The sequence below is a fragment of the Anabrus simplex genome, chromosome 1 (assembly GCF_040414725.1).
Source record: "Anabrus simplex isolate iqAnaSimp1 chromosome 1, ASM4041472v1, whole genome shotgun sequence".
NCBI lineage: Eukaryota > Metazoa > Arthropoda > Insecta > Orthoptera > Tettigoniidae > Anabrus > Anabrus simplex.
In genome coordinates this window covers 24,973,276-24,989,926 of record NC_090265.1, presented here as the reverse complement: position 1 = coordinate 24,989,926, position 16,651 = coordinate 24,973,276, and the positions used below count along the sequence as shown (strand labels likewise).

At 39.6% G+C, this 16,651-nt stretch overlaps 1 protein-coding gene across 3 annotated transcripts in view; it reads right to left on the bottom strand.

The window, feature by feature from the left end:
• The window catches only part of mib2 (mind bomb 2), a 223,286-nt gene that overhangs the window by 159,779 nt on the left and 46,856 nt on the right, over window positions 1-16,651 (bottom strand). For all 3 annotated transcript variants that reach the window (XM_067155808.2, XM_067155799.2, XM_067155789.2), the window contains exons 5-7: window positions 13,633-13,748; window positions 13,361-13,546; window positions 5,282-5,439 (exon numbers count right to left, since the gene is read on the bottom strand). In XM_067155808.2, coding sequence (XP_067011909.2) covers window positions 5,282-5,439; window positions 13,361-13,546; window positions 13,633-13,748 — 460 coding nt within the window. The remainder of the gene's footprint in view (window positions 1-5,281; window positions 5,440-13,360; window positions 13,547-13,632; window positions 13,749-16,651) is intronic.

Sequence of the window (16,651 nt, the reverse complement as noted above, 5' to 3'; positions counted from 1 at the left end):
ATTACGAACTGATTTCCAGTCAAAATAGACTGCCAGAAATTTGGGAGGAATTCAGTAATGTGAATTACACTCAAAATCTAGCAAAACTCACTTCTGAGAGCATGATGAATTTGAAAACAGATATCATGCAATAGTTGGTAGGATTCAAGAATTGCTTTGCTCATTTGAAACACCCACGAGTCCTAGCAATGCATCCATTGTCTCTGATAACTCTATTCAATCCCGCTCTAGCTTGAAACTCCATCCCATTGAATTGCCTGTTTTTAAGGGTGATTTGACAAAATACTAGAGTTTCAGGAACACCTTTGAAAGTTTAGTTATTAATAATACCTGCATTGACAATGTGCAAAGATTACACTACCTACTATCGTCTCTTCAAGGCAAACCTTGGGATTTGTTAGATAACCTAGCCATATGTGCTTGGGATTTAATTGATGAAAGGTACAATAATAAATGCTTGTTTCACAGCACGTAAAACATTTGCTTAATCTCCTTAATTGTACTAGCGGATCTTCTTTTGAATATTGAAAATTGATAAATCAAGTGCTATTGACAATTTGGAAGGTCAAGTTGCACTTCACGAAATTTTGCTACAGGAACTGATTCTAAGTACGATCAAGTCCAACCAGAGAAGTGAATGGGAAAACAAATCTGCCTCCACAAATATCCCAATTTTAAATAATTTGATTGATTTTGTGGAAAGAAAATATCAAACATTAGAGCTGGCAGAATCCAAGAAACCTGTTATTAAACAAAAACAAGAGCCAAAATCCAACCTAAAGACATTTCACATTACCAACAACAGCACCTCCTTGAGTAGTAGGTTTTGTAAACTTCTGATTGTAGAAAGTTCAAACAAGCAAACACGGTTCATAGTCACAAGTTTGTGAGGGAAAATAAACTTTGTTATTTGTGTTTCTCTACTTCTCATGTTTCCAACAGAGTAAGCAACACAAATCCCCCAGTGTAATGGACCCCACAACTTATTAGTACATGAAGAACAAACAACTCCCAATAATAATATTAATGTTACAAGTTATGCAATTTTTTCACCTACAGCCATGAAGTTTGTTTCAGGGCTAGGCTCAATGTTTTGTAGAGCACAGCTTGTGTAGGAGTGAGAGATTGTATTAGTTAAAGCTTTACCGGACTCAGCGAGTCGGTTATCCTTTGTGACTTCTAGTCTTGTCGAAAAGCTTGGCATACGTACAGAGGCTTGTCGGCTAACAACTGTTGGTACAGGCAATGTCGATGTGTCGCCTGTAAGCTCCACATGCAACCTTGTTTTGTTCTCTAATGTTTTAGCTTATACATTGAAGTTGTGAACAAAATCACAAGTCCACTTCCTGCGCAGCAAACTGATTGTTCCAATTGGGCTATTGCTCATGTTATTTTAAGTGATAGTACATTTAATCATCCTTCTACTATTGATAATCTTGCTAGGAGCTAATGTCTACTATGAAATTGGGACTTCTAATATCTTGCATATCTTGTTAGATACTGAATTTGGTTGGATATTGTCATGCACCTTCCCTGAGTCGTGCATTAAGAAAAATGCCAAAGCTCATCGTGCTAATATTGTAAAACTCGATTCTCTTGACGCAAAACTGCAAAGGTTTTGAGAGCTTGAAGAACTTCATCAAACAGTTCTTACTCCTGAAGAAAGGGCTTGTGAAGAATATTTTGTGAATAATGTTCAGAGACATGATTCTGGCAGGTTTGTTGTCAAACTTCCAATTGTTCTGAAGTGTCAGCTGTAGGTGAATCTAAGCATAATGCTGCTAAAAGACTCAAACACACTGGAAATAAGTTTGCTAGATTTCCAGACTTGAAAAGGAAATATGTAGATTTCTTGTGGGAATATGATGAAATGGGACACATGTAAATTGCATCCCCTGAGACTTCTAACTCATTAAGTTTTTACGTGCCCCATCATTGTGTGCTCAAGGATTCTAACACTACAACCAAGCTGAGAGTTGTGTTTGACAGAAATGGGATATGATTGAAATCTACGTTAATGATGATGATAATGATGCTTGTTGTTTAAAGGGGCCTAACATCGAGGTCATCGGCCCCTCTACGTTAATGGTTGGCCCCACTATTCAGCCTGACTTACTGTCTATTGTTTTAAGGTTCAGAACCGATCTTGTTGCTCTTTCGGCTGATACTGCTAAGATGTACAGATGTGTGCTAATTCATACTGACCACAGAAATCTTCAGAAAATTGTCTGGCGTAAATCCTCTAATGAAGAGATCAAGGACTGCCATCTTACCGTTACATTTGATACAAATTTCACCCCTTTTCTTGCTACTAGATGTCTAGTGCAACTTACTGACGAACACAAAGAATCTCACCCTGTTGCATCAGAGATCATTCATTCACTTATTATGTTGATGACCTGCTAAAGGGTTTCAATCAGAAATTCCTTCCGTGCTTGATAGTGCACATTTTCATCTTAGAAAGTGGACGTCAAATTGTCCAGAAGCTCTCGCCAATGTCCCTGTAGAGGAGAGAGAAATTTTGTCCCCTTGTAACCTCACTAAGGATGAAGTTATTAAAACATTAGGTATTGTGTGGCATCCTAAAGGTGATGAGTTTCAGTTTCAAATAAATCTGAAGAAAACACCTAAGGAAGTCACTAAAAGAAGCATTTTCGCTATCACTGCTTCCATACTTAATCCTCTTGGATTACTAGGATGTTGAAATAATAACATTAAGTTCGTGGTTAAGTGCAAACTTATCCTAGTCTCTTTGGTAATTGAAAATTGATTGGCAAGATCCATAGAAAGCATTTATCTGAAATTATTGAAATTTGAAATGATATCTATACTGATTTCTCCCTGCTTAACGAACTCACAGTGCAGAGAAATATAATGCCTTTTGCTAAAAATAAGTTTGTTGAAATCCATGGCTTTTCTGACACTTCAGAAGCTGCCTATGGTGCTTGTGTGTATGTAAGGACAGTATCTGATAATCATCACGTATCAGCGATCCTGTTTCCTTCCAAATCGAGAGCTGTTCCACTGAAACAGGAATTTATTGCCCACTTCGATCTTTGTGCTTCTCTGTTGCTTTCTTGCCTTGTCACTGAATCTCTGAAATTGCCCGTTCCCTTCGCCACATACTGCTGGACTGACAGCACGATAATTCTGTGTTGGTAACAGAAACCCGCCAATTGTTGGAAAACTTTTGTTGCTAATCGAGTAGTTGAAATTCAGTCTCTTACTTCTGGCTCAGATTGGAGACCTGTACCTACACACAGCAATCCAGCTGACCACTTATCCTGAGGTGTTTTACCCTCACAAATGCTTTCTCTTGATGTACGGTGGCAGGGTTCCACCTGGTTGCAAGAATTGTCCCCAGTGTATCCTAACTTTGTTGCCAGCAGTACACCATCTGCAATGAACGCAGAATTGAAAACCTCTTTGAGAGTGCTGCTAGTTAAGGTACACTCATCTGAGGGAGAAATATTCATCCTTTCTCAAACTCACGCGAGTTTACAGCTATGTTCTGAGATTTATTACCAATGTCCACTCCATTAAGGATACTCCTTTCATTGGTCTACTTATTTCTGAAGAATTGAAGGTGAGTGAAATGAAAATAATAAGTCTGATGCAAGCTAGTGAATATGGGAAGGAACTTCATGACTTGAGGTCTAATAATGTAGTTGCCTCTACCAGCACTTTGAAACCGTTCCTTGATGGTGATGGGTTGTTGAGAGTCAGAGGTCAACTCATGAATTCCCAACTGGAATGTAATGAAAAATACCCTATCATTCTTCCTCTGAAACACTTTGTTACTAAACTGATTGCTGAACATTAGTATGAGATGTACTGCATTCTGGCCTCAGGCTGTATTGTTTTCTTTGTGTAGCAGATTTTGGATTCCTTATGGGAAAACAGTTAAATCTATTAAAGAAACTATTTAAAATTCCTTATGTTGGGTCCACTTTATCAATACACTTTTAATGATTGAAAATTATTTATTCTATCATACATGTTTCAGGAAGTCAAATCCTGTACCAACAATTGGCAGCTGACAAGCCTTCGTTCAACAAGCTTTTTGACAAGACTATAAGTCACAAAGGATAACCGACTCGCTGAGTCCAATAAAGCTTTAACTAATACAATCTTTCACTCCTGCACAAGCTGTGCTCTACAAAACATTGAGGCTAGCCCTGAAATAACTTTCATAGAGTGAAATGAAATGGCGTATGGCTTTTAGTGCCGGGAGTGTCTGAGGACAGGATCGGTTCGCCAGGTGCAGGTCTTTCGATCTGACGCCCTTAGGCGACCTGTGTGTCATGATGAGGATGAAATTATGATGAAAAGGACACATACACCCAGTCCCCGTGCCAGAGAAATTAATCAATGATGGTTAAAATTCCCGACCGTGCCGGGAATCGAACCCAGGACCCCGGTGACCAAAGGCCACCATGCTAACCATTTAGCCATGGAGCCGAACTTCATAGCAGTAAGTAAAACAATTGCATAGCTTGTAACATTTATATTATCATGGGAGTTGTTTGTTCTTTATGAACTAATAAGTTGTGGGGTCCATTACACTGGGGGATTTGTGTTGCTTGCTCTGTTAGGAACTGTAAAGGTAATCAGAAAATGTTGTACGGAATATTGAACAGTAGATCAGCCAGAAAGGATATTATGGCAACTGAAACAGACGATGGAACTATTTTCTAGAATGTAGAAGAAATAAGAGAGGAGATGAACTATTTTGATAAACTCAAATGCGGAAGTAGAAAAAAAAATTAAATCAAAGAAGAAGAAGGCCCCCCCCGATGGACTGTCAGCAGTTATGGTCAAAGCAGTGGATATACAAGGTATGCAGACAACTCATGCTTATGGCCATTTGTTGCAAAATAATGCATCTTCTATTCCCTCAATGGTTTTTACAATTTTCTTTCTTATTAGGGACATTACTAAAGAAAAGGTGCCAAAACAGCAAGTATGTAGTTCATATTCCTACTCAATAGATGGCATCAAAATCCCAATTTCTGAAAATTGATGCATAACACTGTCCAATTGTTGTCCAAAAATAAACAAATTCCTCAATTATCTTGTCTCTCACTACCAAAGTGATATTCTAATAAACAAAAGGGCTAAAATATTATTAAATTAGACTGTGTAAGGTCAGGGTGAGATTTGTTAGTTTTCCAGAGAGAAGGGACCTTTAAGCTACCATCATCATATAAAAAAATGTACGGGAAGTTTTTTGGCACCCTTCCCACTGCCACCCTATAATCGGAAGCTAGACATACAATACCTCAGCCATGCGTGGGTTCCAGCCACCATGACCTTCTTGCATGTGTTTAAGCGTAGCTACATCCTTCAGCACTTTCACTTTGTCACCGACGTTGAAGGTGAGATGACGAGGAGATCCTGGCGCTCTCGCTGCACCCCCATGGACCTCCACGCTTTGTCCTGAAACAGCAGTCACACACCATATTTACTCACCCATTTTTCCCAATAACTCAAGCTTAAAAGTTGGGGTTAGAGATACATCGAGGAAGTAATAAATAAATTTTAATTAAAACAAATGCAATTTTTAAAAGTAATGAAGCATAATACTCTCATATACTAGATTTTATTAGGTTCCATGACTTATAATTTAATATTTACAACAGTATATAGCTCTCGCTTATCCTTTCCATCCTTCATTTCATTGCACAGAAGAAGTAAAACATTAGGTCTGATTGTCATATCATACAGTATTTTGCTTTATTTATCATGCTTTTGAAGGGAGACTGCTAGACTTTGAATTACGCACAACAAGCACGCATATTTTATCGCATTGGTACAGAACCCTGAAGATCAACGTTTGTGAGATATATGCAAGGATTATTTTTCTCCCCTAATTTCATAAAAACAACTAGGGTGCGTGATATATACAATGGCGAGATACATGCAAGTAAATACAATAATGCCCTAATCATGGGAAAAACAAAAATATTGTTCATTTTGATGAATTTATGGGTTCTTCAGTCTATTGAAAATAATTCTGAATAAATGAATTTATAAACTACCTAAAAAAAGCTTGTAGTAACAGAATTATACCTGAAAAGTTCAAAATTAGTTTCAGCAGACTGAAGAACCTAACAATTATAAATTAAGCAAGTGGAAACTGAAAAGAGATTGCTTCAGATCACACACATTTTGATGAAGGTGCAATACTTTGTAATTACAAGCAACTTCACTTTGAATGTCCGATGAATATAACACTGTTCCTGCCTTTCTATAGATGACTTGATCTGCCACCTGTTTGTTCCTTTCCAAAATTTGAACTGATTCAGTAGGATCCATTTCTCTTTTTGTATTTGTCCTATGTTTGCAGTCTTTTACCACCTGAATTCACCTTTACTTAAGCTTCTTCCCTTTTCCTATGTTTATCCAGCTTTCTTCTTATTGTACACTCTTCCCACCTGACGATCTGTGCAAGATGGCCCCAACGAGTGTTAACCCGATGAGTGCTACACCCGTCTATAGACGGGCTGACTCGGCTGGTCAAGCAATGCTACGCCCGTCTAGAGACGGTGCACAAGAATTTTAATTTTTTTTAGTTTCCCGGTTCACACTCCAGTGCCGTTTCGATCTCTGCCATGTTCTGCCATCTGTTGGGATTTATGTAGATAATATAGCTTCGGAAAGTAACTTACAGAGCTTTTTGTATATGTTTGTGGAGCTCATCTGTGATGTACACAAGCATGGCAGAACAACAAGCTAGTTGCTCTCGCAGCAATGTTATTTCGGATCAAAGAATCTTTCAGTTATTTACCACAGTGGAAAGTGGTGATAAAGATGATGATTTTAATGGATTGTTAAGCGATTCTGAAAATGGTAAAGAAAGTGCTGAACATATTGTGAGAAAGAAACCGAGCCACCTCCTAAACAAAGGAAGAAAAGTACGGCGAGTTCAAAAACTATTTCATCACTATTTTTGTGGCTGACTGATGACTTTTCTTCACCAGGCTTTCAAGTAACTGTGACAGACTCTGGGAGCCAAGTAGAGTTTGATGACAACCCCAAAATCATTGATTAAAAAAAAAACTATTCTGCCAGTGGAGTTGGTGCAGCTGGTTGTTGATGAAACACATCGGTATCACACATCTGGTGGAAAACAGTGGGCTGTCACCAGATTCCAGGTTTAGAAAGTATTATAAAATATCAACTTATGTACTTGTAAGGAGTTACATGTATTAGTTGCCTATAGATTTTAGGAAATAATTTTTTATTTTGGGCCCTTTACTTTGTATAAATATGATGTACACATGGGCACAAAAAGTGTAATTTAGTTTTCTCTCAAAATAATATTGAACATAAGTGTAGGATTTTCCATTTGCATTTACATTTATAAAGAACCAACGTTTATAAACATTTTAAGGTAATCATCCCACTGATAAATTAAAAATTGAGGCTTCTACAATTTTTTAAAAATATGAATGAAAAAGTTCACCCCTAAGGTACCAAACAGTCAACTGGTAACTCACCGCATAATGTCCACCCTCCTGAAAAGGCTGAAAAGCAGAAACAAGCTCCTTTGGAGCTGAGAATAAATGGATCTAGAAGAGCCAGGATTGATGACAAGTGAGGCAAGGGGAAACCACCTGATTATCATCCCACGAGCGCATCATGTAGAGTCAAAAAATGAATATTGGTATGCTGCACGATCCGAGTAGCAATCGGCGTCAGTTTGGGTCCGGGCCGAACTAAGTAAAATGTGCGACTGGACGTGCAGACGTGAACGATCAGGCCTTGCATGGTAAATCTGCTACTGATCAACCAAATGCAGACCAACATCAACATTAGTGGACTGTCAGAAACTCACTGGAAAGGATGTGGGCATTTTGAAACAGATGACCATGTAATATATATTGCCGAGGCAACTGATACAGGTCAGAATGGTGTTGCGTTTCTTGTTGATAAGCAGATATCCCAATATGCTGAGGAATACAGACCTATCAATGAAAGAATACTGACCCTCACTCTCAACACCAAACCATATAAACTGGATCTGATCCAGGTATATCTACCCACCATCGCTGCAGACGGCCAAGAGATCGAAGACTTCTATCCAGACATGGAAGATATTATAGCGTCACTTAAACCAAGAGGTATTACCATCATATTGAAAGATTTCAATGTAAAAGTAGGAACCACCTCGATTTGACAACCACTTGCGAGAAACTGTAGGACAGTAAGGCCTGGGTGCACATAATGAGCGAAGCAATCGATTGATACAGTTTGCAACCGACAACAGTCTTTCCATTAAGAATACCATGTTTAAACACCACAAACGACGTTTCTTTATGTGGACTTCCCCGAATGAGAATTTTAAGAGCCAAATTGATTACATCCTTGTCGATAAACATGGAGAACCTTCTTCCGTAATGTGAAAACCAAACCTAGTGCCGAATGCGTATTGGATCGTCAACTCTGGGCCTACCTTAGAATCAAACTGAGCAAACTAGTGGTCAAAATAAAATTTTAAAAAGTTAATGGCCCCTGAGCCAATTACTTTCCAAGAAACACTCCGAAGCACTGGACCACCTGACCTAGAGGGAAATTGTGACATGGCATGGAAGAGAATTGAAGAATGGATCACAGATGCAGCGAGCAAGGTCACAAAGATGAACACAATAGTGAAGCAACAACATTGGATGAATGACTAAACTTTGGCACTGGTTGAAATGAGACTTAACATCCGGCTCACAGTTACAGTTACAGAACAACAAGGACGAATAATGGAAAAAATGTACAATGATATCAAACACACTTGTACAAGAGACAAGAATGGACATATTCAGAAACTGTGTGCAGAACTAGAGGCACATGCAACAAAAAATCACAGCGTAGAACTGTACGACAAGATAAAATAGTACGAGAGTTTATGCCTGACTCAGACTATTAAAGACGACCAAGAGAATATCATCACAAATGCAGCGGGCATCGCCAAAATATGGAAAGAATACTGCATCAAGTTGTTCACTGATGACCCACAACCAATGCCAGGTCACCAGAAGCCAACAGACATTGAACCAACAATACTCAGGGAAGAAGTGGAACGTGCAATAAAAAAGCTCCAGAACCGGAAAGCACCAGGCCAAGATGGAATCAATGCTGAAATCCTAACGAATATGGGTGACCGAGGTGTCGACATCCTCAACAAGTTATGTCAGAAGATATGGACATCTGGAAATTGGCCGGACCAGTGGTGCCACTCTATCTTCGTACCACTGTTCAAGAAAGGTTCTTCACTTGACTGTTCAAACTATCGAACGATAGCCCTCATCTCCTACGCCAGTAAAATCATGCTCAAGGTGCTGAACGAGAGGCTGAAGACCTTCTTACTTCCACAAATATCAGAGGAACAAACCGGGTTGTTCCAGGCAAAGGAACTCGTGAGCAGATCCTAAACATCCGGGGCAGCTCATAGAGAAGACAAGCAAGTACAATATCAAGATGTTCCTGTGCTTCGTGGACTACAAGAAAGCCTTCGAGAAGGCGAAATAGTCAAAAGTATGGGTTATACTCATTGAGATGGGGACGATGAAACATTTAGTGTACCTGATTCAACAATTGTACTCTTCGAACACTACGACATTGAGAGTTAACAGCAAATTCTCAGACATCTTTTCTTCTAGTGCTGGAGTGTGACAAGGTTGCATTCTCTCCCCCCTCCTATTTAATGTATACAGTGAGTATATTATGAGGGAGATTCACGAGGATTGGAGTGACGGCATCACAGCTGGTGGCAGGAAAATTAACAATCTCAGATATGTGAATGACACTGTGATAACTGAAACAGATGATCATGAACTAGAAACCATCATGAGGAGGTTAGACGAGCGAAGCAAAATATGGTCTTGAAATCAACAATAAAAAGATCAAGTGATGATTGTAGATCGTTTTAATAACAACAGACCTGCCATAACAAGAATTGTTGATTATAAGGTTGTCAGTCGCTTTGAGTATCAGGGATCTATTGTCACAAATACTGGAGACTGTGACCTGAGATCCATAAGCGCACTGCAATTGCGAGAAATTAAAAACAAAACGTACATCTGGAAGGACACCTTCATCACTTCCAAGATAAAGCTCACCCTGACTCAAACTCTGATCTTCCCTATCGCGACCTATGCAGCAGAAACTTGGACGTTGAAGATGGCGGATCGCTGCAGGATTGACGCTCGAGAAATTTCGTGCCATAGGAGATTTTTGCAAATACCGTGGACAGCACACCGTACTAATGAACTGATCCTGCAACAGTTTGGCATCAGAAAAAGACTGAATGACCCTTATCAACCAATTTTTTTTTCCTTTTGCTAGTTGTTTTACGTCGCACTGACACAGATAGGTCTTACGGCGACGATGGGACAGGAAAGGGCTAGGAGTGGGAAGGAAGTAGCCGAGGCCTTGATTAAGGTACAGCCCCAGCATTTGCCTGGTGTGAAAATGGGAAACCACGGAAAAGCATTTTCAGGGCTGCCGACAGTGGGGTTCGAACCTACTATCTCCCGAATACTGGATACTGGCCGCACTTAAGCGACTGCAGCTATCGAGCTCGGTCCTTATCAACCAAAAACAACTCGGATATTTTGGTCATATTGCTAGAAGACAGGAGGCAAAGGAAATAGTTATCATAGAGGGAAAAGTTGACAGCCGAAGACGTAGAGGACGCGCACAGTTACGATGGATGGACCAGATCAAGAGCTTGACCAGGATGAGCTTACAGCAAGCAAGTCACCATGCCCAAAGCAGAGACTCCTGGATGCAGATCACCAAAAGGCCACTACACACTTACGAAGGGTTGGACTCAAAGAGAGAGAGAGAGAGAGAGAGAGAGAGAGTCTATTAATTTTTTTATTTTTGCAATTTTGTTTTACCGACGATGGGAGAGGAAAGGCCTAGGAAGTGGCCTTAATTAAGGTACAGCCCTGGCATTTGCCTGGTGTGAAAATGGGAAACCACGGAAAACCACAGTCTATTTATTTGAAGATGTGTAGATCATCATTCTCTTTTTGTGTTTTCATGCTTGTCCTCGTCTCTGTTTTCTACTGCTCCCTTTTCCAATGCCGACCTGTCTTTTTACATTTTACTTAACCATTTGTGTGTTTCTTTTCACGTTCCTATTTTTCTATGTGCGACTTGTTTGACATGGTTGATATGTGACTTTCTGTTTCTTCCTCTTCCCACACTCACCTGCCATTGCATTCCTCATTAACATGTTTTCCCGCTTAACACGTCGTAAATTCAAAGTCCTGATTCTCATCGTATTAAATCTACATAAAAATACCTCACTTTTGTTTTAAGTCGCACCAACACAGATGGGTCTTATAGCGACGATGGGACAGGAAAGGGCTAGGAGTGGGAGGGAAGCGGCCGTGGCCTTAAGGTACAGCCCCAGCATTTGCCTGGTGTGAAAACGGGAAAGCACGGAAAACCATCTTCAGGGCTGCCGACAGTGGGGTTCGAACCCACTATCTCCCCCGCACTTAAGCGACTGCAGCTATCGAGCTCGGTGCCTCACTTATTGTGTCACAAATTTTCTCTTTTACCGCTTAGTACAATCAAATTTTTCCTACTGCTGAAAATGTCTGTCATCCCTTGTGAAAGATACGTGATTTTCAACTCGGGTAAGAGCAGTCGCCACAGTTGCGTGATTACAGAACAAGACCTTGAATTCCTGAACTTCACAGGATAACTCGTACCTTTGGGGAGCAAGCCGTTAGCCCCAGGAATGTTCAGTTTTGCTTCTGGTGAGCAATGTCATTGCTGAGTAACATAGTGAGCCTATTTGTGCTTGTATTTTACATTCCATTCAGAAGTCAGAAATTTATTTTGTGTTGAGTGGTACAGTGAAGTGTAGTGAATGTCTGTCGCGTGATACGGTAGCCCATATCTGAATTGAGAACATAATTATGTTAAATTGACTAGTGTGATGCATATTGGTCTTGTGATAGTCTAGTTATGGGTACGGAAAAAGTCACAAAATTCCTTACTAATGAAGACAAAATTAAAATCTGCCGGAAAGCGGACTGACTTCTGCATCTTGAAGCGCATAGAGGTCGCGAATGTTGAACTCGCATACACAAGTTTTGACTCTATCATTCGAGTTGGTCGAAGTTTATTCAAAATGGTGGCCAAAGTCATTCCAGCCAGTTGCACATGGTCGAGTGTAACCTTCAATTCACTGTCACAGAGTGCGACTAGAAAAAAATGCTTAATAACCCACTGCTCCGAAATAAAAGGCTTCTGCTAACATTTGCTTTAGAAAGAGTGTGACGTGCAATAATACTTTGATATTTTTATCGGTCCCCGTGCTCATGTTTTCATATTGGTGTTTTTCACAACTTTCAGTGCACTTGTTATTTTACAAGCCCCAGCAGAAAATGTTTTCATATTTGTTCTCTCGTGTTTTTCACATCTTTTATTACTTTCCTCTCATCTTTATAAAATGTAGATATTGTTTACACTGTACCCGCGGATACACAACATAAAATGCCCTCGTGTCGGAAAGATCTTACTTGTATATTCAATAGTGTGTTTTCTCGCTTAACACATTCTTTTTTGCTGTCCCCTGCAGAAACGTCTTAATGAATTTTAATAACAATGTTATTGATTTTACATCCCACTAACGACTTTTTACAGTTTTCAGAGAAGCCGAGGTGCTGGAATTTAGTCTTGCAGATTTAACATGCCAGTAAATCTACTGACACAAGGCTATCATATTTAAGCACCTCCACAAATACCACCGGACTGAGCCAGGATCGAACCTGCCAACTTGGAGTCAAAAGGCCAGCACCTCAACCGCCTGAGCCACTCAGCCAGGCATTTAACGAGGTTTTCCTGTATATGTGTTCCCGTCTTATGTCCATCTCTCTACAACTTGATTTAACAAATGGTTAGATGATCTGACACTATGAGGATGAGGGGAATGCTTATTTTGTCATATGCATTGTAATGTCACAGGTTTGGAAGCCTCATATTGAATCTGTACTGTAGCAAATATCATTGCCTCTTCATGTCCTGGAGTGTTTGAAGTTTAGCACACTAAATTATCATTCTGAAGCACCAATACTGGTGAGTACAAATCCTCTGGAAGTCAAATTAAACAATAGCATGGAAATTTTCCTATAGTATGATTATCTATGATAAGTTTGGTTTTGATGTGTGCTGTGGCGTAGTGCAGAGCTTTAAACACACAGGTCAAAAGTTAAATCTGACTTCTGAGTAAGCTAGGTAGATCTTTAAATACGAGGCAAACAGGTTAACCACACTTAATAGTCTGATAGTACATCACAAATAACAGAATTACAATGAAAATACCAGTTATGACAATACATACCAAGGACCGGCAGATGCTCTCGATAGTAATAACCCCCGACAGCATCTTGGACATACTTCAGATCCACTTTCCCCTTGTGGCCTAATCGATACACATTTGTGGAGCCAGACGTCCACACCACATTGGCCACTGACCGCCCAGATTCATTGTCCCATCCTCGAATGTCTATGACACGACCAGTCTTTCCTGGAAGCAAACAAACAAGTCATAATTACTGAAGCTTCACACAAGGTAAACCTGTAAGCCAACATGTTAGAGGTGACATGACGTACCTTCTCCACCGTCCTGATTGTTCCAGTCCCAATCAGGACCACGCACCACTTTAGCACCAACGAAAATACCTTTAAGTTGTACTTTAGCACAGCCTTTTCTAGGAACCATTTCCACTCTGTTAAAAGAACAAAAACTATAATTAAAGAACTGCACACATGATTGTGGGTTTCAATATTGAAGTCTGGCAGCTTGCAAAATAACAAAAAACAAGCAATTTCTTGAGCATTGATCTTAACAGCTAATAATGAAATATAAACAATAATTGGAAAGAATCCAAAAAGAATAACTGGGAAGATGGGGAAATGAGGGGGAAAATTACAACTGACTTAAGAAGTAGGACTGAAATGAAATGGCGTATGGCTTTTAGTGCCGGGATGTGTTTGAGGACTTCGGCTCGCCAGGTGTAGGTCTTTTGATTTGACGCCTGTAGGCGACCTGCGCGTCGTGATGAGGAAGACGATACATACACCCAGTCCCCGTGCCAGGGGAATTAACCAGTTGTGGTTAAAATCCCGACCCTGCCGGGAATCGAACCCGGGATCCCTGTGGCCAAAGGCCAGCACGCTAACCATTTAGCCATGGAGCAGGATTAAACTGAAATTACTGATACTGATTTATAATGCAAGAATTTTGTTCTTAATCACAAATCTATTTTTGTGATTTTTGTGTTCAGAGGTGATTTATAAGTGGATTGGGAATGCCTTTGAAATCAATTACTTGTTAGTTTTACTAAAAAAATAGTTGGAAGGGTGGCTCCCTTCATTCCAGTGCACTGTACCTGCATGCGGATGGTGGCTACTTATTTAGCTGCCATTGCAATTACAGAGTATTATGCATTATTTATTTTTTAATTGCATTACAACAAAGCTAAAATTAGAATTTTCATAGCTGGAGCATCACAAACAATGAAAATTAAATTTGTATGGAATGATTCAAAAGCTTTCCAAAAATGGCACGACCTCACACTATGAGCAGGCATGACTGAAGCGCTTTGCAGTCTTTTTTGTGCTACAATGAGCACAGAGTCTGTTACTATCTCTCACACGCATATGCTCACCTACATTGTTAAAAAAAATTTCGGGTGCGAAAGACTAAAATACTGCAAAATGCAAATGTGAGATTATGTTCTGCAATCAGATTAGAGGTATTACTACTACAAATATTATCTAAGCAGTTTAAATCCCCCATCCAAGCTGAATTAAAATTTAGTGGCTTATTTGCCTGTGTTGGAATGTTGTGGTTTTCTCATAAAAATAAAATGTTATGTATTATATCTTGTATTAGTTATAAGAAAACAACATTTAGGTTATGTGTTGGTAACTCAGATAATTGAGTTGAGTGGTTTATCTTGGTTTGCTTTGTTCTTTGAACTGCTTGGTGTGTGTGATACAGTAGTCAGTTGTGGTCAACAGCTCGTAATAAAAAGATGTGAGTGATGAAGCTGCTGTTTCTATGGTTTGCTTACCTAAACTGGTGTTATGAGCAGAAATGAAAATATATCAACAGGTTATGGGTCCAGAGCTCCAGAGCGCTGCAGTATACCGTATTTACTTGTGTATTAGACCCCCCCTGGCTTTTCGAGACGAAGAAAATGAAAAAAATAAATCTTGCATATAAGACCCCCCCAATGTAATTCGTCAGAAAAGAACAACGATTCCACTTCAAAGCAGGTACAAGTCTTATTGCAGCTCTGATGACATCGCACAAATTTGTGAATAGTTTTTGTCCATTCGACCTACGCAATGAATACATGTCGAATCCATGCGGTACATCTGTGTTTCATAGTTAAGAAATGTCCGCCTCCGTAGCGTAGGTCTACTGCAGCTCTGATTACGTCACACAAATAGGTGAATAGGCCTAGTTTCGTGTCCGACCCATGCATTCCAAGCATGCATCAGTCATGCTATATGTCTGTGATTTTTAGTAAATAATGTCCACCAGAGTAATGGTTAGCACAATTAGTTGCTGTTCTCAGGAGTCTGACTACGATTCCCGATACTGTACTGCCAGAGATTTACGAATGGCAAGAAGGTTGATGTGTGGTAAAAGCGGTAGGCCTACATGTAATTCCTCTCCACTGGGGGTGTGTCTAAAAAGAGCTGTACCACCCCGGGATGAGCAAACGAGTTTACCTTAGTTGAGAAATATTCGCGCATTCGCGGTTATTGCTATTTATACAGCAGGCGAGATCATTAACAAAGTGGTCGTTTAATATCTCATAACTCGGGCCAATATAGGTATATACTTGGAGAGAAGTAAGTTTAAAACGTGATAAAAGCTATTCAATTAAAACTATTGTTTTACTCGCCAACGTACCCAACAAATAATAACAATAACAATAATAATAATAATAATAATAATAATTTGTCCCCACGTACTTTTAATGATTTTCAGAGACGCCAAGCAAAACATACTAGGGTATGCGTTAATAAAAAGAAGAGACAACGAACGTATGAAATTAAACATTATAATAATAAAACGCATTACCGCCGCACCTGTAGATATTCATAAATGCGGTATATTTTCCTGTTATTTATTTTTATTCTTTCCGTCGAGGAACTTTTGGCACCATCAGGGCGATAATATACCTAACCTAAACAATGTGGTCTGTCTTATCTCATGAACAGCTGTTTATAAAATCCTGATGTGATAAATGTAGAGAACAAGCATGAACTGTACTTAAAAATAGGGGTCTGTGTTTCAACAGCCGCAGTTATCGAAAGAATGTTTCCATTTACTATTTATTACATTCGGATGTAGGCTACAACTCGTAATATACGCTAGTTATCAGCTGATGGTTTGGCACATAGAACACCGGTTTGGTGTGCCTTCTACAGACGGCTTTATTCGGAAGGAGTAGCTTCTGCTACATATAACCAACTGGGAATATAAGAGACCATCTCCAGAAACCATTTGGGAATAGATTCACACTGTTTAGACTCTATAGACGGGAACGAATCGTATGCTCTCCATTGCAGTGCATAGCTCAAAGAAAATGAAGCATGGCTGACGTGACTG